We start from the raw sequence: 24765 nt of genomic DNA on the forward strand, positions 1-24765 counted from the left end.
GTAATTAGATAAATTCTGCAATAAAGTAATGTAAAGGCCGGCCGCGTGTCCCACCTCTGCGACCCATCTTCAACCCTGGCCTCAAGGTCGTGTGTGAGCTGAGTTTCAGTCAATCTCAATCTGACTCCGAGGGTTTTTCTCCAGGTACTCCGGTTTTCCTCTCTCATCAAAATCGACTGTAGATCAATAACATCCAGGCGGATACCCTCATATAGGGATAACCTCTGGTATCTCTCCCTTTCATTGTATTGAATGAATAAAGTTGGTATTATTATTATTATTATTATTATTATTATTATTATTATTGATTAAAAAGACAAACGCAACTAGATTCATTTTGACAACGTTTCGACATTGTCCGATGTCATTGTCAGGCAATGAATTTTAATCGGATGAAGCATAACTTATAGTACAAGAACAATAGAACAATAGAACAATATATACAATAGTACGCTAACAATAAATGTGAAATCTAAGTAAATAGTTTTGCCCTAACTCAGCTAAATAAGAAACTGGATATAGATCTACAGCCAGTTTTTGTCAGCCGCAAGCTCAAGGATGTCCTTAAATTCCGTGAGCCCAAACCATCTTTAGTCAGCCAACAAGTAGTCGTCTACAAATTTCAATGTGGCTCGTGTGATGCGAGCTATGTTGGCTATACAGCTCGTCACTTGCATCAACGAATTGAGGAACATAGATACTCAGCTATCGGGAGGCATCGCCTAGCAGATCATGGCCTAACAACAGCACCCCCAGCGGCCAGTTTTAGTGTCTTAAAGAAATGCGCATCGAAATTTGATTGCTTAATTCATGAGATGTTCTACATCAAAGAATTAAAACCATCACTTAATGTGCAGTCAGACTCTGTCAGGGCAAAACTATTTACTTAGATTTCACATTTATTGTTAGCGTACTATTGTATATATTGTTCTATTGTTCTATTGTGCTTGTACTATAAGTTATGCTTCATCCGATTAAAATTCATTGCCTGACGATGACATCGGACAATGTCGAAACGTTGTCAAAATGAATCTAGTTGCGTTTGTCTTTTTAATCAATTTTATCACAAGATCTAGACTTATTATTATTATTATTATTATTATTATTATTATTATTATAACGTAAACTCGTGCACAGCTGAGGTTTACCTCGGTGTAAAAACCTGTGAAACTTTTTCTTTGTTTTGTTAGCTCGTGGTAGGGTTAGGTTATTGTTTGATGTTTTTTTGCTCTTTTGCTTTCCTTTGTGTTACGTCATCTGTGAGTTTCACAGGTTTTTACACCGAGGATAAGCCCACAGCTGAGCGCATCGCAATAAAGTTCTTTCCCTGGAATTCGTACCTAAAAGGAAGGGCTTTCTCAATACGACCCGATGAAATACACAGTCGTAGAAACGTCTTCTGCTCAAAACTCGTCCGACGGAATTGCGTAAATCTCCACAAAGAGCCTGATGTCGACCAAAAATTCGCAAGGAAGCCATACTTCGTCCGCCATTACGATTAAGCGCCTGCGATCTACGTTAAAAGGCAACAAGTGCTTGGTATATCAGTCATGAAATGGTAAAGATTATGCAGCACGTTTGGAGTTCACTCCGTAACACACTGTTCGGCACTCAGCATCTCCGAAAACTACTGAATTATCATTTATTCATTTATGAGTTACTTTGAGTGGTTTGTGGGTTTCCCTACAAATTTACGCCCCGTCCACACGTATCCGGAAATTTTGTATCCGCATTTTTTTTCGGATTCAAAACTGTATCCTCTTTCACCAAGAGTGAATTGGATAAGAGTGTTTGTTGATCTATCACTTTGCCGCCTTGACTCGTACAGAGCACAGCCACAGATGATTTATTTTAAGATACACTTTGCGCGCGAAACAAACAAAGGGCCGCCAATTTTAACCAATCAAAAGAAGCCATGTCACGCGTGACTGCTTCTGCTGTGCTTTTTACTGGGTTGCCTATGGCAAACCAGTCGAGGTCTGCGTTGGTTTCGTCGTTTTTTACTGGGTTGCCAAACCCAGTCGGAAAATGGGTAGATTTCCGTTTTATTTTTTTTAGTATTTTTTTCCGAGTCGGTAAAAGTCTTGCCTGTCACTCCCCTGCTAAGTGGTGTCTTTGTGCATAGAGTCTTCTGTGCGTATTTTGTTAGGTTTGAGGGGGCTGGGGTAATGCGTAGCTTGCTCTGCACAATTAACCTGTAATGGCGTTGGAAGTCATTGTAACGCGAATGGCGTGTTAGTTTAAAGAAAAGATACCCATATGGAGCTCAAGAATGGAACGTCAAGACAGGCGGTGAAACATATAGCCTGTTCCAGGCTCTCAGATAGTCGAGAAAACGAAAGGAACAGCCTGTGAAAAGCGAGTGGGGGCTTGGGTCGAGGCGAGGCGGGAGACGACGACGAGTAATGGACTTCGACAGCGTGAATCTTTCGCCCGTCGAGCCGAAATCAAAATGAGCTGTACTTTTAATATTTCGCCAAGGTGGTGTTACGTACAACACTGAAACCAAATGGAAATTTCTCTCGTAACTTACGGGTGCAACAAAGGCAGAGAAGGAATCGAACACCACAAGTAGATCTGTGATCTGTGTTGTGTCTCACAGTGTTTATTGAAGTCGCATCTATTTAAAGTTTGCCCGTTTGTCTGGCAAGTAACATTCATTTTGTACTCAACTCTGCAAAGGTTAAAAAAAATTGGAAATGTGACAGTGAAAAATTATTTGAATGAAAGCTTGTTGGCTCTTTTGTGCTTTATTATGTACGGTCAAGGTTCTTTCGAAAAGGGTTTGATGTGAACTGTCAGAAATTTATTTATAAATTGCATATGCTTTGTGATTGTGTGTTTCGCTTGCACGCACGCAACTGAAATAGGAAGGGTTTCTTGCCTCTTATAGCAAATATGTTGCTTGTTTCGATAAATGTTTCGCTGGAAAATATTTCTGTGAAATTTCCAGCTTTTGTAAATTTATCATGTGTAATTTTCGAGCTTAGTAAATTTGCATACATGTGTGGAAATGTGATACGGGGAGAATTTTTGTGGTAACGCATAAGTCACGAAAATAAACAGGTCTGTTGGAAGCGTGCTTGAGTTTCAACAAAATGACCCCCAAAATCGGCAAAAGATTGTGACGCTGACGAATAATAAAGTAGCTGCTATTACCAAAACGATGGAATTACCTGGTGATAAATAACCTTGTTTTTACTGGGTTGCCTATGGGCAAACCCAGTCGAGGTCTGCGTTTAGTTTGTTTGTTTTCCTCTTTTTTTTTCTTTTTTCTTTTTTTTTTTTTTTTTCTGTGTCGGTAAAAGTCTTGCCTGTCACTCCCCTGGTAAGTGTTGCCTTTGTGTATAGAGCCTTTTGCGCGTATTTTCTTAGGATCGAGAGGGTAGTGGAACTGCGTAGATTTCTCTGGTGGACACAGTAGAATCATCAACTTAGCCTGCAATGGCGTCGAAAGTCATGCAAAGCGAATGGCGTTTTAGTGGATCCTTAAACAAAATATACCCTTATGGAGCTCAATAATGGAAAGTCAGTTGGATAAACTAGGCATGAATCTCAAAAGCGACGAGTACTGGACTTCGACAACAATCTATCGCCCGTCCAGACGAAATCAAAGTGAGCAGTATTTACCTGAAGTACATGGTAATTTGACACAATTGAGTTTCTTGTCTTCACGCACGCAATGAAATAGGAAGAGGTTTTCGCCTCTAAGAGCAAATATGTTGTTTGTTTCAATAAAATTTTCGCTGGAAAAGGATTCTGTGGTATTTTCTGCCTTTGTGAATTATAATATCATGTTGTGTATTGAATTTTCGAGCTTAAGGTTCAAATGTGATATGGGAGAAGTTTTTTAGTGTTGCTCTATAAGCAGGAAGGGTTCACAGGCCTGTTGGAAGCGTGCTTGAGTTTCAACAAAATGAGGCCCAAAATCAGTGAAAACTTGTGACGCAGATGAATAATAAAGCAGCTGCTATTTCCAAAATGATGGAATTACCTGGTGATAAATAACGTCGTACGCGTCTTGGAGAGTAAATTTTGACTTTGCATAAACAAGAGTTGGGCGATTGTGATCTTTGTTTTGACTTCGCTCATTTCATTGTCAAACTTTATAACACTTGACAGAAAAAGAAACTTACAAAAACCCGGTATCTTGCCATCATTTGACACAGATACTTCACTGTTTGGTGAGTAAACATGCCGCCGTAACTTCATCACGGCGCCCGCTGAATTCCGGCGATGTCACTTTCGATTTTGCGATTTATTTGTTTAGCCAAAACGTACAATAACAAAATTGAACGTTGCAAAAATCCCCCAAAATGTTTGTCGCTGATCGTAACTTTTTATATTCTATATTCACGGTTCAAACTAAATGTTGTTTTCATGTCGTAAATATGTTATTCTCGAGCGATCGTCCTGGAAACTTCCTTCTGCTCTTTCTAAAAACTTTGTATCAATATTTATTTACTTTTGCATCAATATTTGTTTTTGCATAAAGCAAGCTAACAAAATCTGTACCTTGCTGAGTTCGCATTTGTTAGCGTTAATAGTATTTTCGGGCCGATGCTTCTGTTTTATGAGGGGTATATTATTGTGGTCTCCCATCCAAACACTAACCCCGCCCAACAGGGCTTAACTTCAGTAAAACTTCGGTATTACAAAGCTGTCCGATGCTCAGAGGGCACGCTTAAACTTGTGGTCAAAAGAAGTTTATCAACATGTCAGCCCAGAAGCCAGTGTTTCTCACTTCCCATTTATTTTCTTCAATCTTTCTGGGTTCAGTACTTTGCTAGTAACCACATGTCTTCTCGGACTATTTACCCAAGACTTCTACCATGGCACTACAATGATAGACAATACCAAAACAATATCGTGCACTGTTAGAGCTACATATTACGCAAGGACAGGTCTGTTTCGTCGTACGAACGTGTGAGGACCTGTGAGCCAAAGGGCCTCGTCTGGTATGACTTCTTAATGACCGCCCAACTTGAAAAAAATTGTCTGGAACGGTGCCCGTACCACAGGCAACCCAGTGTACCCTCACGGAGGGTCTAGTTTCAGTGACTTGACAACTGATTTTTGCGGAAACGGGTGATCTAAAAATAGACTCATTTGTGACTTTGCTGGGGAGACCCACCCAGGCAATCACAACACTCTTATCTAATTCACTTTTACTTTGATGCTTTCTTCAAATTTTGCTTTTGAGAAGCTTGTTTTAGTATAATTACATTAGTAATTATTTGAAAAATATGCGTTTTCGTTGAAGCAATTGATTTCTTCGTCTATCACCTCGAGAAAACGGCTTGCGGCCATTTTTTGGTTCACTAAAACCAAAAAAAGGAAACGCCGCAACGCATACACGAAAACGCATACACTTTTTTCCAAAATGGCCGGCATTTAAATATTCTTTTGTTTTTTTCAAATTAGCCCTTGATGCCTCGTTCTTAAGCTTAAAATTCAAAAGAATTAGCATTTTGCCTTGAACGAGGAATCAAGGTCTAATTTTAATAAAAACTAAAGAATATCTAAATGACGGCCATTTTGGAAAAGGTATATAGATGGTTTTCAATCACGTGATGAGACGGCCATGTTTGTGTACAAAACAATAGCAAATTATGGCACATGTTTTGCATTATAATAGAGTCAAAATTCCCAAAGACTTTTTCCTCTGTTGTTCTGTACACCAACATGGCTGCTGTGACGTCAGGTGAAAACCATCTATTGTAGTTGAGAGGATGGTAAAATGAACTTCACAAGCTTATTGTTGATTTGCACTCACGTGATCAACAGCCATAATTTCAACGAAAACAAAAGATGATGTTTGCATAACAAAAGAGTTCAGTCCCCGGAGGATTGGGTCGGGACACCAACATGGCGGCAGTGACGTCATGTGAAAAGCGAGAATTTATTCAAACCTCGTTGTCGAGTTGAATTTTTAAGTCTCGTATTCTTCAAGTACAGCAAGGCCCCTTTTCACTGTGAAAAAGTTTGTGCACTGCAGCTGACTTCTAGTCCGCGGCTAAACTACCACAAGATGACGGTCTTAGAAAACTACATGTCCATCTTAAGGACCTTTATTTTTTTTTTATAAAAACCAACAGTACATCTATAGGAACACGCATAAACAATTCAGAGAAATTACTAACTTAAAAGCATGTTTACAACTCCCTCACAATTACATTTATATGGATATATTTTAACATTTTATTTATGCAAACTCAAACTGGGAGTGACTATTAGCTTTTCTGCAAGAATTACTAAATCAGAGGGCACTGCGATTTATTGGAAGCAGGCAGGTCCGACATCGAATCGGATTGGCAAATTGTTTATGGTAGATATGTCCCTCAGAGGAAGAAAGTCCTTCTTTCTAACGGAATGAACTTGTTTGTGGCCACGCTAAAAGAAAAAAAAAAAAAGTTAAAGTAAGTCAATGAAATACCACAGTCTAATGAACAATCTCAATGCAATCCAGGAAAAGGGAAACAACGAAGTTGTCTTCCCCTTGAAGACAGATCGCGAAACGCCGACTAGATTTTGCCAGTGATCCAAGAAAAAGAAGAAGTACGTACGACAGTAAAATGAAGAAAGGAATTCCCCACGTTTTGACGCTCTCTCAAAAGACTTAAATCTGGTTCTAAGACAGTTTACAAATTCAAGGTATTACCAAACCAAATGAGGGTAAAAGACACCATAGGTTTACGGCGGAATCGGCATTTTTAATATATACAATATCAAGCAGAGAAATATGTTGCTGATCTGCAGTCCAGGGTACTTTGAGAAAGCTTAAAAACAACCAAACCCTGAATCTTCACTAGAGTACTGTTGGAGGAGCAGGCGTATCCTCGGGGACTTCGACGTCTGTTTCAACTTTCCTCTGATCCGTGTAGCTGTAGCTTTAAACATCAATAAAATGGAGCACTGACAGAGAGAGGGGGGTAAAAGGCGCAACGTCAGCTTCCATGGATACCAGCCTCGTAGCTGAAGGAAATACCGACGTTACATACCGGTAAAGTGACTTTACCTTTACGATGTAGAAATATGACGACGAAGATATGGCGAGAAAGCTACGTTGTAGCTTTGTAGCAATCAGCTCACCTTACACTTGTGGTGCTCTGCCTCGATCTTTTGCCCGTTAAAACTCGATATCGTCAAGTCGTTTTTAAAGTTGAGGCATTCGTGAGAAACTTGTTGGACTCCTTCCCGGCTCAAGAGGCGAAGGAACTTGAATTGTGTGGGACTGGCGTCGTATGAAAACTGAAAACAAAAAGCATTGTAAGCAGTCAGGAGGAAGAACCTACTTACTGACGTTAGATGTACGACCAACAGAAACCTCTGTAAAACTATTAATTATTAATTATTAATTATTACTATCATCATCATTATTATATTCTATATACAAGGCTAAAAGTTAAAGGCTAAAAATTAAAATATTCAAACCAAACGTTTTCGGCTGTTTGCCATCATCAGGGTTAAAATGGGTGACCGTCCGTGCGTACATTTATATCTTATGTAATTCCCAAAGGGAAAAGGTTGGAGACATAAGAAATGACTTGTTTGTTCAAACTGGGGCGGAATGGTTGGATCATTAGCCCCTCGACAATCCTGCGCTTGTGAAAAGTCTGTGCCGAGGAGAGAACACGCCAAGTGAAAGCATGTGATGGGTTTTCCCGCAGGTGTTTTGCAGGTTCAGAAGTGTGCGCAGGATTTGAATGCTCCGCAATTCGTACTGTTAGGTTTCGTACAGTCTCGCCAATGTAATCAACGCCACAAGAACAATCACCTTTGTAAACAACTTTGGATCTGTGAGTGTTTTTGTCTTTGTTGTTAAAGAGGGTTTTGATTTGCCTTGTTTGCCACAGGATTATAAACAACATCATTCCGAATTTTCTCTTCGAAAAATGTCGAGGGGCTAATGATCCAACCATTCCGCCCCAGTTTGAACAAACAAGTCATTTCTTATGTCTCCAAACTTTTCCCTTTGGGAATTACATAAGATATAAATGTACGCGCGGACGGTCACCCATTTTAACCCTGATGATGGCAAACAGCCGAAAACGTTTGGTTTGAATATTTTAATTTTTTAACTTTTAGCCTTGTATATAGAATATATTTTACTAAGCGAACATTATGGACATCATCATTATTATTATCATTATCATCATGATCATCATCATCATCATCATCATTATTATTATTATTATTATTTTCTACTAAAGACGCCGCTTGCTGATTCATTCACACCCCACCATGCATGCAAATCAAACTCTCATAACGCCAACTTTCTTTTATCGCAAAATAATGATGGATACATCAAAAGCAGGACTGTTTGCTTTTTTTTAGCATAATTTTCCCAAATCGGACGAAATCTACTACTACTAAAATTCAGGCTCTAAACCAAGTGTCACAATTAGTTACAGATGAGTTTTGCAAAATCGTGAAGAGGATTAGAAATCCGCAGCTTTGAGAAAACTGAAGAATAAATTATTTTTAATGGTTACCTTGGCAGCCTCCCTTAGATTGTCATCCTGAGAGCGAAAAAAAATGTCATAAATATCACACAGAAAACTGTCGTGCTTCAAACACCAACACAAATTATGACAAGGAACACAGGCATCGCTGAAAACTAACATAGGGTGTTAGTCAAGATTATAAAATAATTAGGATAGCATGCACACTCTAATTGGTCAATAGTGACATCTCATGAATTTTGATTGATTATATATTGTCAGACGCGCGTTTTGATTGGCTGGTAGGAAATATGAGCGTGTATCAAGAAAACCTGTTTCAATCAAGAAGTAAAAAAAACCAGCATTTTCCTTCATTTGTCGAATTATCTTTGAGAAATAAGTTATAAAAGCAATAGAGGACTTTTTTTCCGTGTTTCCATAGCCTCATCTAAACACGAGGGGGAGTTGGGAGAATTCTCGACAGTTATGCAAACGCGAGACGCAGTCAAGGGTTTGCAGCAACTATAGCAAAACTAATGGCAAGAAACTGCTTTAAACGCTTGTTAGCGAAATAGATATTATTATTATTATTATTATTATTCAGCATATTGTGACAATGTCCAAATATGGTCATAGCGTGCGCAATATTCGTCGTGCGTACTTAATGCAGATATCGTGCGATATACGTAATTTTAGGTGTAGCGGAGAACAATGGTACTTTTTCCCAACAAACGCAGAAAATTGTGCTTTGTCATCAATTTGTTGAATGATAAAACCATTATCCTGCTCAATCTTGCGGAATATCGCCTGATTTTAGCCCACACGACCTACGGCCTCGTTGGCAAAGTATCAGGCGATACCGATATTCCGCGCGATTTCGCAGGATAATGGTTAAATGTAATACAAAACGAGCGCCAGAACTGCAATGCTTAAAAAAGAAGTAGCACTGGATTGGGTTAGTCCATAGACTAGTTTAGCTACGCTATGTTGCGAGTAAAAATGATTTAAGCACTGAAGTCCATCTCCTCAAACGTTGTCCAAGGACAGCAACGTACACTGAGCAGGTCTAATTTTCAAACTAGCAGATAATCACATTGGTAACCTTATACGAAACTTTTATATGGTAATGAAATGCCAAGAAAAGATGTCCTGTCTTATTTTCGCAATCGTGAGACTACCTACAACATTTAATTGAAAACTGCGCCATATGCAATTAAATTAGCGATAATGACAGTGTTCTCAATTTCAATCTTCCTTACATTCTGATGGTTTGCATGTATACAGGTCTGCCCTCCCTCGGAGAATCTGCATTCGGCTTGAAACGCGTCTTCTGTGCATCCACCATTGGGATCGAGCCAATATTTACCTGAAAAAAAAAAAAAAAAAAAAAAAGGAATTTTATTAGTAATCAAGTAATCAGGTAGAGGAATATTTGAAGTATTTTGTTTTCGTTGTTTCGCTTTATGGTCTAATGTAAAAGAGGGAAAATAGGGGAGAAGCAATCTTTCCTCGCACGAACCTCTTCTCGTATATCCCAGACTGGTTTTACGAATCATGTTATATCATTTCTAATTAATGACCGAGAGGTCGACTTACGGACTGGCTAGCTGAATGATATTCTGTTTGACCAGAAACCCATAAGGGTTGAAACGTGTAACGGCCCCTTGTGCGCTGGGAAACAAGCTTCTGAATATTCAATTTGCTAAGTACCATATTTGGAACAACAAGAGCGAGGGGTTTCCAAATATGGTACTTAGCACTGAAACATTCAACCAATCAGTTCGCACTGAATATTCAGAAGCTGTGAACGCGCGTTACACGTTTCAACCCTTATGGGTTTCTGGTTTGACTCATTAACTTATTGACCGACTTCTAGGAGATTTCCATCTGAGTGAAAATGGGCCCACAGAAGAAAAAAGAACATCCACTAATAAGGACGGCAAAGGGCTTCGAATTAGATTTGCTCGACCGACCACCTTACGGATGCCAAAAGGGAGCAGGTGATGGGTATTTTCAGTATTTTACAGTGTGGATGCGTATCGGAAATCGCCGAATTTGAACATGGACAAGTAAACTGCGAGGGCAAGGACCGTGGACCGTTTGGGTTGGAGACTAACTCAGTTTCTGGCAGACACGAATGGACAATTTTAAACACCAGTAGAAGGATAAACCCTCTTTGCAAACACTGTGTTGGTTATTTAGAGTAATAAATGGTCATCTCTATCCATAGGCAGCCCAAGCTCGCGTCACTAGACAGCCGTTGAGAATTTAAACGAGTTATAAGACTTTGTATGGGAATTAAAATACAGTCGATTATGAAGCCTAAACAATGCTCAGTTTAACGTTCATTCAATAAAATGAATCAAAATGACTCACCTCTGGTGTATTCCTGTGCCTTTTGGAGTTTATTTCACAGTTTCGGGAAGTCCGTGTTTTCAATGTTCTAAGACGAAGTCAAGGCTGCACACTAAGATTTCGACCGTTGTCAGCTCAGAGGCGGTTTGCGACTCGAAAATCCATCCCAGCACGCAAAGCTAAAGCCATATCATTTGCGAACCTCCGTGAATGTTTCGTCGTCAAAAAGCCCCACGCACTTGGCGTGAAAACACGGACTTCCCGAAACTGTGAAATAAACTCCAAAAGGCACAGGAATACACCAGAGGTGAGTCATTTTGATTCATTTTATTGAATGAACGTTAAACTGAGCATTTTTTAGGCTTCATAATCGACTGTATTTTATTTCCCATACAAAGTCTTATAACTCGTTTAAATTCTCAACGGCTGTCTGTAGTGACGCGAGCTTGGGCTGCCTATGCTTTATCCAATAACACTTTCCGTCAAGTCAAGCAGTCGAAAGGGTAGACTCACAGATAGTCCGAGGCTAACCGTTTTTCTGATAAGTTCAAGGACTTTTTTTGGGACGCTTACGAAACATAAGCATCCACTACTTGAGAAAAACAGAAAATATCACTATTATAAAATTACCGTCAGGTAGCGAGCTATTTAGCTGCATGATTTCTTTACAGGTTCTTGCTGAATTGTCTATCGAACCGCCAAGTGGTGTTTCCAGGTTTTGCAGCTGCTTGAGTACGTCTAGAACGCCGACCGTGATTTCAACGACCTGGCGATAACACGACGAAAGAAACTGGAATTAACATTGCTAGTTCCCCAAAGGTTAGCGGGCTCTACGACGTCTTGAGCCTCAAATTGGAAATGCAATGGTTCATGGAGTAATCGGCCAATGTCTAGGATCTAGACAAATTCGCATTTGCATGCACAGGTGGGGAACTTGGTCGTTATGGGCAAGGATCTATTACTTTACATACATGGTCTTCCACTTCGTTAGAAACAGATCGTCTTTTTCTTCGAGAGCCCTGCAAGAAAGTAAGCAAAGGATTAAGGCCGAGGAGAGACGGAAATATTTCACAGCACAGACAATTCGAAGCTTTGATTTGTCCATACATCTACCTCAGCCTGTCGCGTACTTCCTAAAACATCGCAAAAATAAGTTCTTCCGTATAAGAAGAAAAAGAAAAACATTATATGACTATGGAACTTACTCCAGGGAGTCCAGAAACCTGCATGCAGGAGAGAAAAGTGAGAAAATTAAAGTTCCATTAGGTCATTTAAGATCACAATCATCAACTGAAGTACTACATACTATACGTAGTGTGTACCGACCGGGAAATTATTGCTATAAGCGCACAATAGGCACCCTGCTTTAAATGCTCGTTTTCTCAGACTTGGTTACTTTTGTGTTCATGTCCTTCCTTTCCTATTCTTGTTTAATTAAGGAGCTTATAAAAGAAACGACGACGGCTAGGCGACAACAACGCCATAAAACAATAGTTGTGGGTTGTGGTTACACTAGCCCTTTTACCCATGCGTAAATAGCGTTTGCCCACGGGCAATGACGTTTTTGTGTGTAACCGCTTTCCTTAGACCGAAACTACCCTAGGGTTATTTCCATGGATACATCAAAAAGAAGAAAAGAACTTCCCATGACAGTTCCTGAACTGAAAAGTACGGTTTATCTGCTCCCTGAGGTGGCGTAGCCAATCATAAAGCAGAACGTAGCTAATACACGAAGATCCCTAATTATATTAATTATAGACCTTATTCCAAAATGGCCGCTATTTTAGTATTCTTTTGTTTCCTCGCAAATTGGCCCATTTGGCCTCGCTTTCAAAAGTAGAATTCAAAAGAATATTTAACCTTGAACGAGGCCAAAAGGGCCAATTTGCAATCAAACAAAAGAATACGAAAATGGCGGCCATTTTGGAATGAGGTCTATACCCTATTATTTTACCCTGAGGGGAGTCTTTTACTGTGTAACCGCATTCCCAAGGGTAACATGAAACCTGAGCTGAACCAAACCCACGCCATTTACCCTCCGGATGCTCCCACACCCAAAGTATGTGTAAGCGCACAAAAAAGAGGAAGAACAATCGTGCTGCACATGTGGCACGCATTTTGATTTAGCTGATATTTTTACAGTACTCTGTATAACAATGTAAAATCACCAAATTTGAGGTTTTGACGACAACGTGAGCCTACAAATGTGAACCTTTCATTGTCTAGTTTTAATCTTAAAACGCTCGTACACAATTTATTCTGAAGAGACTTTCCCACATTGTACGACCTGAACGAGACGAAATAATCCTTAGTGCAAAGTTATATTCTCAGGTGACGTTTTCGAGGACGTCGTCGCTGTCGTCCCTACTAGGGACAAAAACAGTATTATCATTCGATGGATTTTTTTCCTTCCTTTTCATTGGCCGAGAGCCACCACGTGACCTGCAAATAAGTATTTTGCTGCAAATAATATTCTGCTCATGCGTAATTGAAACCACACTCTTGTGTGAAAATGGCAGTTCGTTTTCCTGAGCTTTCAGAAAAAGATTTAACAGTTGGGAATTGTGAAAAATAAAGTTAACTCAGTCATCGAATGATAAAATAATTATTGAACTCGGTTATCGCAAAATATCGTGATTTGTCAGTGTCTAATTGATCTGCTCGCCACGATATTTTGCTCAACCTCGTCCAATAATTGTTAAATATGATCGGTGGAAAATAAACGTGGAATCAACGACGTGGAATCACCAAATTTGAGGTTTACGCGAGCACGCAAATGCGGATCTTTTCGTATCTAGCTCTGAAACCGCTGGTACAAATTTATTTTGAGGATGCTTCGTCCACTTCGTGCGACGTGAACGAGATGGAATAATTACGAAAGTTATATTCTCACGCTTTGGTCCACGTCGCCGTCGCAGATCTTAAGGTCCCTATTTATGCATATGGACGCAAACGAGGTCACTGTGCCCTAATTGACTAGGAGGCGTAAACCTTGGCGGAAAAGATATATAGAGTGAAAATAAAATTCTATTATCAATATTAAATAAAAACGATAACTCTGAGAAGGATAGTGATAGGACTTGGAGGCTCCGGCTCAGAGCTCCTGACACTGACTTACCTGGGTACTTGCTGATATGATTGCCACCGTCAGAGGTGCAACGAAGGAGTATTCGAGCCATCGGTTCATTTAATGATAGAGCGGTTTTCAATTGAGTGTCAAGAGTAATTTGCGAATTGCTTTGGTTTTGCATTACTTCACTCAGTGATTGGTTGAAAGTTCTCGCGCCACCTTTTCAACCAATCAGAGGTGAAACCAAGACCAATCGTGGCTCGCGCGTGCACATTTTCCCGCGCTTTGTGTCGGTTAAGTGTAATTACTTCGAGTTTTGATTGGTTTACCGGATTGTCTCCGTACTTTTTGATTGGCCAAAGTAATTACTTTGGTTTTAGTTTTACGACACTCGATTGAAACTCGCTCTAATGTGTAAATTTAACAGCAATTCATTAGAAATTAATTGGACACACCATATCATGGGTCTTGATCAATACCATTGTTTGGCCCATCAATACAGAACCAAATTCAAGACTCTTCCATAATTTTGCCACTTTAATATAGGAATACATGACAACCAAATGGAGCTGTGTAAAACATCAGAAAACTCAGAGTCCTAGAGGGGATTTTTTTTCTGAGTTCCATTTGGTTGCCGTATATCCCTATGTCCTTCGTAGTTGATGTGTTAATGACAGCATTCATCATCATCATCATATATTTATTTACCCTCGGATTTCAGAGTCGCTTGGTGTAGCAAGAGTGAATCAGATAAGAGTGTTGTTATGGCATGAGTGAGCTCACCAGTACAGTCACAAATGAGTCTATTTTTAGAATACTCGTTCTCGCGCGAAATGGCTTCTCCTGTTTGGTTAAAGTGACGGCCCTTTCTTTGTTTTTGCGCGTAAAGTGTATCTGGGGCAAGACCGCAAATTGATAGAGAAACACTCTTACCTAAATTCATTCTTGAGTGCAGATAATATCTCCAAGCATTTACCCTCCCAACCACGATACACCACAGAGGACAGACCACAACACCAGGAACTCCAAGTCCTGCTCTTTGCGAATAGTGCGTGGGATTCTTTTACGACCCACATGGTTATGAACATTGAAGGGTTATGAGACGGGGCCTACGGTTTATCGTCCTTATTCTACAAGACCAGAGAGTCTAACCATCTGCAGATGTCATTACAAAGGCAGCACTTTCTCCTCAGTTATTTTAGACCCTGAATTCCAGATCCCGCGACCTCCCGTAGAGTAGTCGGTCGATGCTCAACCGGCTCAGCCAACAGGTCAGCGGTTGAGTCTTAATGTATAATGCTAATGAATATGACGTACCGTGCCTGGTTCTCCAGGTGGTCCCGGTGGTCCCTGGGAAGACAAATTACATCATTAAGAATTCGAGTCAACAGAAGTCCTTGCCTTAAAGATATGAACATGGTGTTGCTATTCGTTCGCTCCTAACTTAACGACGTGAGATCCAGATCGTACACGTCTTCGTCGTTTAGAACAGCATGTGGATAGATTCAAGCTGAGATTTTTTTTTCAAAGACTCTGACTTTTCATATTTCCAAGGAGCCGCTATCTCGAATCATTGTGGAGTGTTATTCATATTCTATTGTTCTGACACAGAGCTTTTGTACAACAACAACAACAACAACAACAATAACCAGGAGCCTACTACTCCAATGCCAGGTCTATGTAACGGCATTTTCACAGATCAAGATATTTTTAGACGAGTTCTTAAATAAGATCTGGCTTGCATGAGTGATTATTCTCACCCCTCACTGGAAAGTCTCAGTGGTTTCGCGGGAAAATCAATCTAAAAATAACTCGGCTCTGTAAAAACGCCTTTCCACAAATACAATGAAGTTGTACGCTCCTAGTAATGGGTTCCTGATATAGGAAAGTCATAGCACGTGACTTTCATTCAAGATGGCGGTACCTAGAACGTTTTAAAGTGAAAATAAGCGATTCTGAACCTCATTTTTCTCATACGAACGCTCTCTTTGAAACATTTTCATACCTCTTTAATTGAAAACATTAGGGAGAACTAGTTTAAGCAGCAGCAACGGCAACCTCAACGAAAACGTCACTCCAAAATATAGCTTAGCGCCATCGCATGTACTTCGCAATTATTCTGTCTTGTTCACCTTGTACAATACGGGCGAACTATCCCGTTCACCTTGTACAATACAGGCGAACTATCCCGTTCACCTTGTACAATACGGGCGAACTATCCTGTAACTGGATGGGGACGAACGGTTTTAAAGTCAAAACAGAAAATGAACGGTTCATTGCTGTATGCTCACGTTGTCGTCTAAACCTCAAATTTGGTGATTTCACGTTGTCGTTTTTTGGAGTACGGCAAAGAAATGCACTGAAATGCTGCACGTGCATCACGATTCTTTTCCCTCTTTTAACCAATCATTCTTGCTTTGTGGCGTTGAGGTTGCCGTAGGCGAAGTGTTTGCTTAAACTCCCAATTATTTCCTGCAGTTTACATTGACGTATTTGTTGCATTTTAAAAGGTCCACTTTGCCTTGTATTAATGGCATGTAACTGCATAAAGATGTTACGGGTACGACAAATAGATGTCTCTGTTGTTATTGCAATGCCATTGCAGTACCACAGTTAATGTAAGAAGATGGTTCTGAAACTCGGCAAGTTTCTTCGTTTTATCTTTGTTTTTTCTCACTGTTTTGGCCCTGACCGTGCACAAACCACAACCTTTTTCTAAAAGACAGCCAATATAAGGTTTAGATTAATTTATTTAAAACTCAGTTGAGAACCGAGGACAAAAGATTGTGCAAGGTCACGGTCAAGTTAACATGAAGCGCGATGTCAGTCAGTGTTCTCGCTTTTGAACTTTCCAGAGTTTCATAACCAGTCCATCTACATGAACTATCATATGGCACCCCACCGTACAAGAAACTTGCTTCAAGTCCTAGGCACCAAGAAAGAGAAAAACAAAGGCAAGAAAATTCCATGCAAGGTACTTACAGGTGCACCAGCTCGTCCCTGAGAAGGAAAAAGAGGAAACATTTTTAAACGTTAACTTTATCGTTCCATCAGTGAATCAATCAATCAGTCCACCAATCAATTAACAAATCAAAATTCTGCTACCAAGAACTTACCTTTGAACCTTGATCTCCCTGTAGATAAAAAAGAATTGATTAAGTCAGTAAAGAGACCCCGACAAAGACAGTGATTCTTAAAATGGAATCTTCCCTTTCTTTTTTTAATCTCTACGTCTTTGCTCCCAAAGACGATCATTAACTAGTCCAAACCTTTCCAAAGAATCAACATGAAATTACACAATAGAAGGAGAAGGTCAAAACTAAATTGCAAACTGTCACCCCCTTGGTATAATTACACTCTGGTGCCTACACTCTGAAGTAGCTCGAGAAGTATCACTGTCGGCATTTCTCAAGGGACAACGAAATAAATATCTTAAGATGCACTTAAACTAAAACATTTTTCGTTCCTAATATAAATCTCCCCATCCAAAGCAAACATATGTCATCATTGTTGCCCAGATTTAATTCTTAATGTCTGGTCCCTCGGGAAACTAGTTAGTTTTGTTTTCCCTCGAATTCTGATGCTTCCCGAAGACGAAGTCGAGGGAAACAGGACTCTCAAGAAGGGACCATACATTAAGTATATATGTAATTTTCAACATCAATCCTCTGTGACGTTGATTGGTTGTAGAATTATGTTTTCTGAACACTGTTACCTACAACCATCCAAAATGCAAGCAAGAAACATGGTACTTACACGAGGTCCTTTCAATCCCTAAAAAGAAATAAAAACAAAAGGTGGGAATTGAGAAACTAAAAAGGATTTTGATACAACGAACACGTTTTATTTCTCCGATGTTTAGGAAAAGTCAAGAGGTATTAGCGAATCTTCGAATACGTGCACTAGAAATTCTGCAGAGAGAAAGAATAGTTTGCAACGCTTGGACAAGACGAAAGATGCACAAATCCATATTATAGGAAACAAGAGCTTAATCGCACCTCTGAGACATACAAAAACACTTTCTTTTGCTAGCGATAAGACCTTCACTCGTTCTATAAACCAAGAGAAGATGAGCCACTTATTCTCCTTCTGTGTCCACTTTTTCCGCCCCTCAGGGAAAAAGAACGTCTGGCTCCGCTTAAACTTTCCCAAACCGTGTTCACACGCCAAATAAAATGTCTGATTAAAGATGGTTAAAAAATGGAGTTCTTTAACTTTATCCGACATTAAAACCGTGCAAAGATTGAATAAGGAATATGCTCAGTTGAGAGAAATGTTAGTAGCTAATTAATTAACTTTCTAACCGTTCATGGATGGATATCTCTGGTTCAACAAGGGTTTCATCAAGCTCCCATCGAGCGCCCTTCCCTGTTAGCAAAGGTCTCTTTTCTTTTTGTGTTTGCTGGGCTGACAAGTACAGGAAAAGAGACTTCTGGGGACAGTATGCCATGGGTCGAAACTCGCTTTGATCCAACCGCCGTCCATGAGCCCGCTGTGTCTCTCGCCTTTACAGTCATTTCGCTGTTGTTAAGTGAGCCCACAAAACATGAAGTATCACATCTATCACATGAGGATGGCTATGAGGACGAAGGACGAGGATTCAGTCGCTAAGTAACCGCCGCGCATGCTCAACACAGTGAGTTCGACCGATGGCAGAGGTCTCTTTTCCAGAACTCGTCATCCAAGCGAAAGCAAAAGAAAAGAGATGTATGCTATGTGCTTCAAATCTAAACCATGTATAACTGAACCACTTTCAAAACATCTAACGGTTTTGGTGTAAACAGAGTATTAATCTTCGTTCTTGTCCTCCATCGATGTAAGCGTATGAAAGAGGAACGACTGTGGGGTTGGAGAAAGAATTAAGGCATTTTCTAAAACACTTCAAGGAACGCAAGGTGGTGAGTAATAACAGACGTCGACACAACAAGGATATTCAAATTAAGGAAACACTTAAATCGTACTTACAGTTTCTCCTGCTCGTCCCTATAAAAACAATGCATTGAAAACAAATGTTACTGTTGCATTCACATATCATGTTAGTCTAGTTGTCGTTGATTGTTTTAGATCAGCGCTTTCAACACCAAGAGTGTCGATTTACTCGGGCTAACTCTAGACGATTTAACCTTATAGTAAGGGACATCACAAGACCGAAAGAGTTAAACGTCTTTAATAGGAAGAACTTTTCACTTGTTATGAAGAATTACAAATTCATATTTTCGCTTTTATTTCCTGCGCTCTGATCCACTGATAAAATTAAATATAAATAGTGACCTTGTAGAACCAATCACACGTCAGTCGCTGAAGTGCATTCGACGATAGAGCAGAAATTTTGAATTCTACAGACACCACTTCTGCCAACTCTTCGTTTGGCTTTTGTTGTATCAAGTCAATATCTAGTACAGCACCAGGAGGTTTTTCTCCCCTTACTCCAGTTTCCCTTCTCCTCAAAATGATTTGCGTTAATTTTTTGATTTCAGTTTACAGTGTCCCCAATTAGTGCTCCAGCATTAGAATACTAGAGACTCAAAAAAAAGTTCCTTTCCTTTCCTTTCCACAGAGAAATTTCCACATGAAATAAGAGTTCTCAATTGCTCATGGACTCATTCCCAGAGCTACTCATCTTTATTTGGATTTGCATGAGATCGAGGTGCAGTGCTCCAGATACACAGATGAATGTCGCAACATGACGGCCAAACTTTGAACTAGAATGGCATCAACCGATAACCTAGTGACCGATTTTGACCAACGACGTGATTAGTATACTTTCACCTTTTCGAACGTAATAAATTTTATTTCATTGCTAGAACACTAATTACTGATTGGCAACACATAGCCATCAAGGAGACGGGAAAACCAGACAGTCATGACGAGACCAACAAACTAGACCCAGATCCCATGAAGCCGGAAACAGAACTCGGGAAGGGAAGCATCATATTCTACTTTGCAGAAGGGCTAGCTAGTTTTTTCTTAGATGTTCAATGGGTTAAAATCAAACGTTAAATATGATAAAATTTAAATGTTAGCTACCATGCCCTCCCATCTAGGCCCTCCAATTCCCTAAGGCAACTAAATAATTGCTTTTGCACGCTCTTTCAGATCGTGAGCTTTACGTTTCAGCTTCATTGGACTCAATGCATTTTTCTCTTTTTTGCCCATTTTTCTGATTGCTTAAAACAATGTTAAGTAACAGAACCTTTTGATAAAGCTACAAAGCAAAGGGCGGGCTTACCTGTACACCTTGCAATCCGGGAGGGCCTGAGGGACCACTCTCGCCTTTTATACCCTGGAAAATGATGATAAGGTCTTGATTCTTTAGTTAACAATTCAACGAGAACGCTAATCCAGTGATGCTGCATGAAACAAGAATAAGGCGATACCATACGGAATATGCGTAGAATGAAATAGAACAAAATACAAACAAGATTAAAGACAAGCGGACAAGCCATTAGCTTTGACGATGAACCAAACTGCTCTGGTTGTCAACAATGAACCCGGTCTGATTTTGTGTTACTGACCAGTATGGTAAATACCAATCCTTTTTCATTTGCAGTCAGTCTTTTATTAATACAGACGTCATGTCGGTAACGTTTGATTTGAGCAAATTAAAATCCAGCTATGGCAAGGGCAATAAAGGAAACTGTTGGCAATTAAGCAGCTTTAGAGCGAGTTTCAATCGAGTGTCGTAAAACCAAAACCAATGTAATTACTTTGGCCAATCATAAAGAACGGAGACAATCCAGTAAACCAATCAAAACTCGAAGTAATTACACGTAGCCGACACAAAGCTCGGGAAAATGTGCACGCGCGAGCCACGATTGGTTTTGGTTTCACTTCTGATTGGTTGAAAAAAGTGGCGCGAGAACTTTGAACCAATCACTGAGTGAAGTAATCATAAACCAAAGCAATTCGCTTATTACTTTCGATACTCAATTGAAAACCGCTCTATGCACTTACCCTAGGTCCTTTCTGTCCTCGCAGTCCTCTTGGGCCTTCCTCTCCAGGATCACCCTACCAAAGACGATATAAATAAAGTTAAGTAAGTAAAGTCGGTAGTTCCTACAGCCACGAGGCTGGTATCAATGGAAGCTGACGGCGCACCCTTTACCCCCGTCCTTCTGTTAGTGCTCTATTTTACAGGTATTTTACGGGTACTTAAAGCTACAGCTACACAAATCAGAAGAAAGACGAAACAGACGTTGAAGTCGCTGAGAATCGAAATTGCGACCTCTGGCTGTCAAAGACGCGCACCTTGTCATTTGAGCTACGCCTGCTCTTAAAAACCTCATTCCAGAACGTCGCATTTTGGTTCTGAGGACCGTGTGTGTGAAGATGTAACTTTAGTACACCTCTTGGAGTCTTCCTCAAAGTAAATCTACTGCGCGCTTCAATAGGTCAATTAAAGCGTGTCGTATTTTATTACACATAACATGAGAATTTTATTCCATAAAGCTCATTTGTACAAATCTATTCGCTTTATTTTCACATGTGAAAAAAGCCTATACCGCCAATCAGAATGGCGTACAGCTCTTTCACGAGTGGAAGTAGAACCAATCAACGACAGCGTTAAGGGCTTTCCAAGCCAATCACTCGTGCATCTCGTGCAAATCGTACGTTGTTTTTTAATTAAATTAAATTTGCATTTGGTTCTATTCTTAGTGAGTTTTTGTTTCTAATTTGCTTTCAGAAAACTATTTCAATGAAACTTCTCGTCTTATGTGTAATAAAGAGCTCACGACATAGAAAGTGCTTTGTACGGGGTTGTATTCACTCGTTTTTTGCGTCAAAAACCCTCACTCGCTCGTACCTCGCTCGTTCGGGTTTTTGACACAAACAACTCGTGAATAAAACCCCGTACGCCGCACTTTCTATGACGTAAACTATATGTACAGTACAACCTGGTAAACTTCGCGAAGTGTTTCTCATGTCCTTTCATTGCCGCGACATTAAATACATTATCTCGTATTTTCGATCTTTAATGTAATTCCATCACTGATGTACAAGAATGCACCGAAAAGATGCACGCCCAATTTTGACAACCAACTCGAATTGTTCCTTAAAGTGTAAGCTCCAACAACAAGGTATGAGGGTAAAGGTTAGCGTTATTTTTGGCTCAGGGTATATACAGCCGTTTATAGAATACTTGAGGAGAAGCATTTGGGGGACGCTTTGTCACATTAATTGTCTGCATTCCGAGACACGCGTGATGTTGAAGTTGGGGAGAAGAACAAGGGGACACTTCGTGACGCTTATTGAAATCTGTTTGCACCTAATTAGAGGCATTCCTCGACATAACTGAATTCTAAAGGATGATAATGATAATGATGAAGGCACCACGATTTTCCACTTAACTTTTTGGCCTGTGCACGAAAAAACCATGGGCCTTAACTGACTGCTTATATGCGAATTGCTGTATTCTCTACTTGCACAAATCCCCTAATACACCTCTTTTCCCCCCCCCCCGCCCCCCGAAAAAAAAAAAAAAAAAATTTGTCTAGTCATTGCTTTCAATTTCACCTGGGACATGAAGATGAAAACAACGCCTATGCAAATTTTTGAGGGGTAAACGAGCTGTATTACGGGATTTGTGCAAGTAGAGAATAAGATTTATTTCGGAAGAGCTAAAGCGGGAACTGAAACGCACTCTTTGTAGAGGTTCCACAACACCCTTTCAACCGAATTAAACACAAACTAAGGTCTTCATTAATTACAAAATGCAGATAGAAAACTAAACCTGACAAACCTTAGGTCCCTTCTCTCCAGGAACTCCTGGCTCTCCCATCGGGCCTCGAATTCCCTACACAAACAAATTGAATTACAGAATCTAAACGAGCTCGAATTTGGATTCTTAAAGTTTAAAAGTGTTTATTTGTAAGTAACTATCCAGACAGAATGTGATCCATCATGCTGACCTTATGACCTCTGATGCCAGGTTCACCTCCTCGCCCCTGAGCACCTGTTTCACCCTGAAATAACAGTACAAAAGACATGAAAAAGATCATTCGTAGGCTTGTGATGGCGACAGCTTCTCCGATGACGACTGGGGAAAAAACCCGAGTGTTCCCCGGCAACTGGAGTCGAGCAGATGACCATCTGATTACTTGCTCCAACGTACTCTTGCTGAACTCTAAGAGACACGTGGTAGCGTAAGGCCATTTAACTAAGTTCAGGCGAAAAATAAGCCATGAAACTAAAGCAAAAAGATCTCAGTGCTCACATCTTTTCCAGAAGGACCTCTTTCTCCATCAGGCCCCAATCCTCCAGCTTCTCCCTATGACAGAAGCGAAAGAGTCTTTTTAATACTGTTACCCCAGTTAGTTGATTAATGTGACCAGGCTCTCATTTATATGAGATGCGAAAAAAAATAATGAATCAATGATTACTCTGGCCGTCCAGGATTATGCAGGCGTGTTGCTGTGTTGGAAAACGATTTTGGTGTCAAATAAATACTGAAGATTACCGTAATCGTATGTCTCTGTATTTGAAACAATCCACGAATCGGATCAAACATGACATTTGCTGAAATCCAACTAGAAAGAAGAACCACTGACAAAGAGTACCGACAGATGCAAAACCCGTTTAATATATAAATTACAAACTAAAGCGAAACTTCGAGGAAAATCAGTTCAATAAAAAGCTAGCACAATGTTTCAAAGTAGCACATGCAATCAATGGTATCTATATATCAAGTATATCAAACCTTTCTGCCGGCAGCTCCTTTAGCCCCAGCATCGCCGGGGGGTCCTCTGACGCCCTAACAAAACGGATAACAGCAGATAAACAACCATCGGAACTAACTTCCCTTTTCTACGGTGAAATTACATGAAGTAGACTAATTTTTCCTTAGAAGCAAGTTAAAAGATGAAAGCAAAAAAAAGATTGAGTTGAGTGAGAGAATCAAGCCTAGCCTGTACCATTTGCTTTAGGCTACCGCCCCTATCCGATATATTGCTGGGCTAACGAGACAGGATGCTCCAGTGTTTTTTATTCTTTCAATATTCTTGCACAATTATCACAATTATGGAGTGCGCGTAGCGTAGTGGGTATCGCTCACGGACTGCATTCCAGCGCTCCGGGTTCGAATCCCAGCTCGTGCGCTCCAAAGTTCACTCAGCTTTCCATCCATTCGTGGTGGGTAAAATGAGTAGCGGTATTACTGGGGACAAGTTGTGCAGAGTGGCTCCCACCCCTGCAATGAGTCACGGTAGATACCGTAAGTTAGTGTAGAAGCTAAAGAAGAAGGAGCCTTTGGGTTGCCTTCGACTTCGGTTGGCCTCTTGTCTTGCCGTATTTGTTATCATTATCATAAAAGCAAATGATAAAAATTACTACACATTATACAAATATACACAAAGCATTAGAAAGAGAAAGTATGGTATGGTAGCACTAGCTAAGGCTTCCGACTCAGTTCACGGTCACTTTCACGTTTAATTCACTGAGATTGCGTGACGGGGCTTAGAGAAGTCCCGTCTTGTTTCCAATACTTACGGTTGGACCAGGAGCACCGCTAGCACCAGGAATTCCTTCGGGACCAGGATTACCCTTAAAAGCAAATTAGGAAAACAGCAGTTAGTCATAGTTACGGGCTTCGCATTTTAGAAAACTACTCATAGGATTACTTATGCTCATTTTGATCGCACGTTGACGAAAATTGGTTAGTAAACTGGTATTGTTTTTTTTCTTTTTTTACACTGAGTTTAGTGGAACAAAACGAAAAGGGAAACATGGTAAAAAAAAAGGAATTTAATGGGTTTTAAGCTCTTAAGAATTTTTTGGGTGTAATCAACTGCGCATAGTGAAAGCCAGATAATGATGAATCCTCGCTTAAATTGTTTTTTTATGAATTGACATTAATGTTTGGCATATCGCTAATATAAGGTCTTTCAAGCATGGTTAAGG

At 40.1% G+C, this 24765-nt stretch overlaps 2 protein-coding genes across 3 annotated transcripts in view; both read right to left on the reverse strand.

Annotated features, from left to right (window-relative positions):
- The window catches only part of LOC137993519 (DNA-directed RNA polymerase, mitochondrial-like), a 23632-nt gene extending 22117 nt beyond the window's left edge, over window positions 1–1515 (reverse strand). The window contains exon 1 of one of the 2 annotated variants that reach the window (XM_068839432.1): window positions 1341–1515. Coding sequence is in view for 1 of the 2 variants with exons in the window: in XM_068839431.1 (XP_068695532.1) it covers window positions 1341–1479 (139 nt within the window). In the remaining variant the exon portion in view is untranslated. The remainder of the gene's footprint in view (window positions 1–1340) is intronic. The other variant, XM_068839431.1, reaches the window with a different exon arrangement.
- A 4525-nt stretch (window positions 1516–6040) lies between these two features.
- Window positions 6041–24765, reverse strand: part of LOC137993522 (collagen alpha-1(XI) chain-like) — a 66862-nt gene continuing 48137 nt past the window's right edge. Inside the window, exons 58-76 of the mRNA XM_068839435.1 lie at window positions 24355–24408; window positions 23567–23620; window positions 23084–23137; window positions 22779–22832; window positions 22610–22663; window positions 20824–20877; window positions 20099–20152; window positions 18835–18852; window positions 17626–17643; window positions 16986–17003; window positions 16852–16869; window positions 15187–15219; window positions 12005–12022; window positions 11771–11818; window positions 11430–11565; window positions 9704–9810; window positions 8496–8522; window positions 7093–7251; window positions 6041–6393 (exon numbers count right to left, since the gene is read on the reverse strand). Coding sequence (XP_068695536.1) covers window positions 6277–6393; window positions 7093–7251; window positions 8496–8522; window positions 9704–9810; window positions 11430–11565; window positions 11771–11818; window positions 12005–12022; window positions 15187–15219; window positions 16852–16869; window positions 16986–17003; window positions 17626–17643; window positions 18835–18852; window positions 20099–20152; window positions 20824–20877; window positions 22610–22663; window positions 22779–22832; window positions 23084–23137; window positions 23567–23620; window positions 24355–24408 — 1095 coding nt within the window. The 3' untranslated portion in view covers window positions 6041–6276. The remainder of the gene's footprint in view (window positions 6394–7092; window positions 7252–8495; window positions 8523–9703; window positions 9811–11429; window positions 11566–11770; window positions 11819–12004; window positions 12023–15186; window positions 15220–16851; window positions 16870–16985; window positions 17004–17625; window positions 17644–18834; window positions 18853–20098; window positions 20153–20823; window positions 20878–22609; window positions 22664–22778; window positions 22833–23083; window positions 23138–23566; window positions 23621–24354; window positions 24409–24765) is intronic.

The sequence above is a fragment of the Montipora foliosa genome, chromosome 2 (genome assembly GCF_036669935.1).
Source record: "Montipora foliosa isolate CH-2021 chromosome 2, ASM3666993v2, whole genome shotgun sequence".
NCBI lineage: Eukaryota > Metazoa > Cnidaria > Anthozoa > Scleractinia > Acroporidae > Montipora > Montipora foliosa.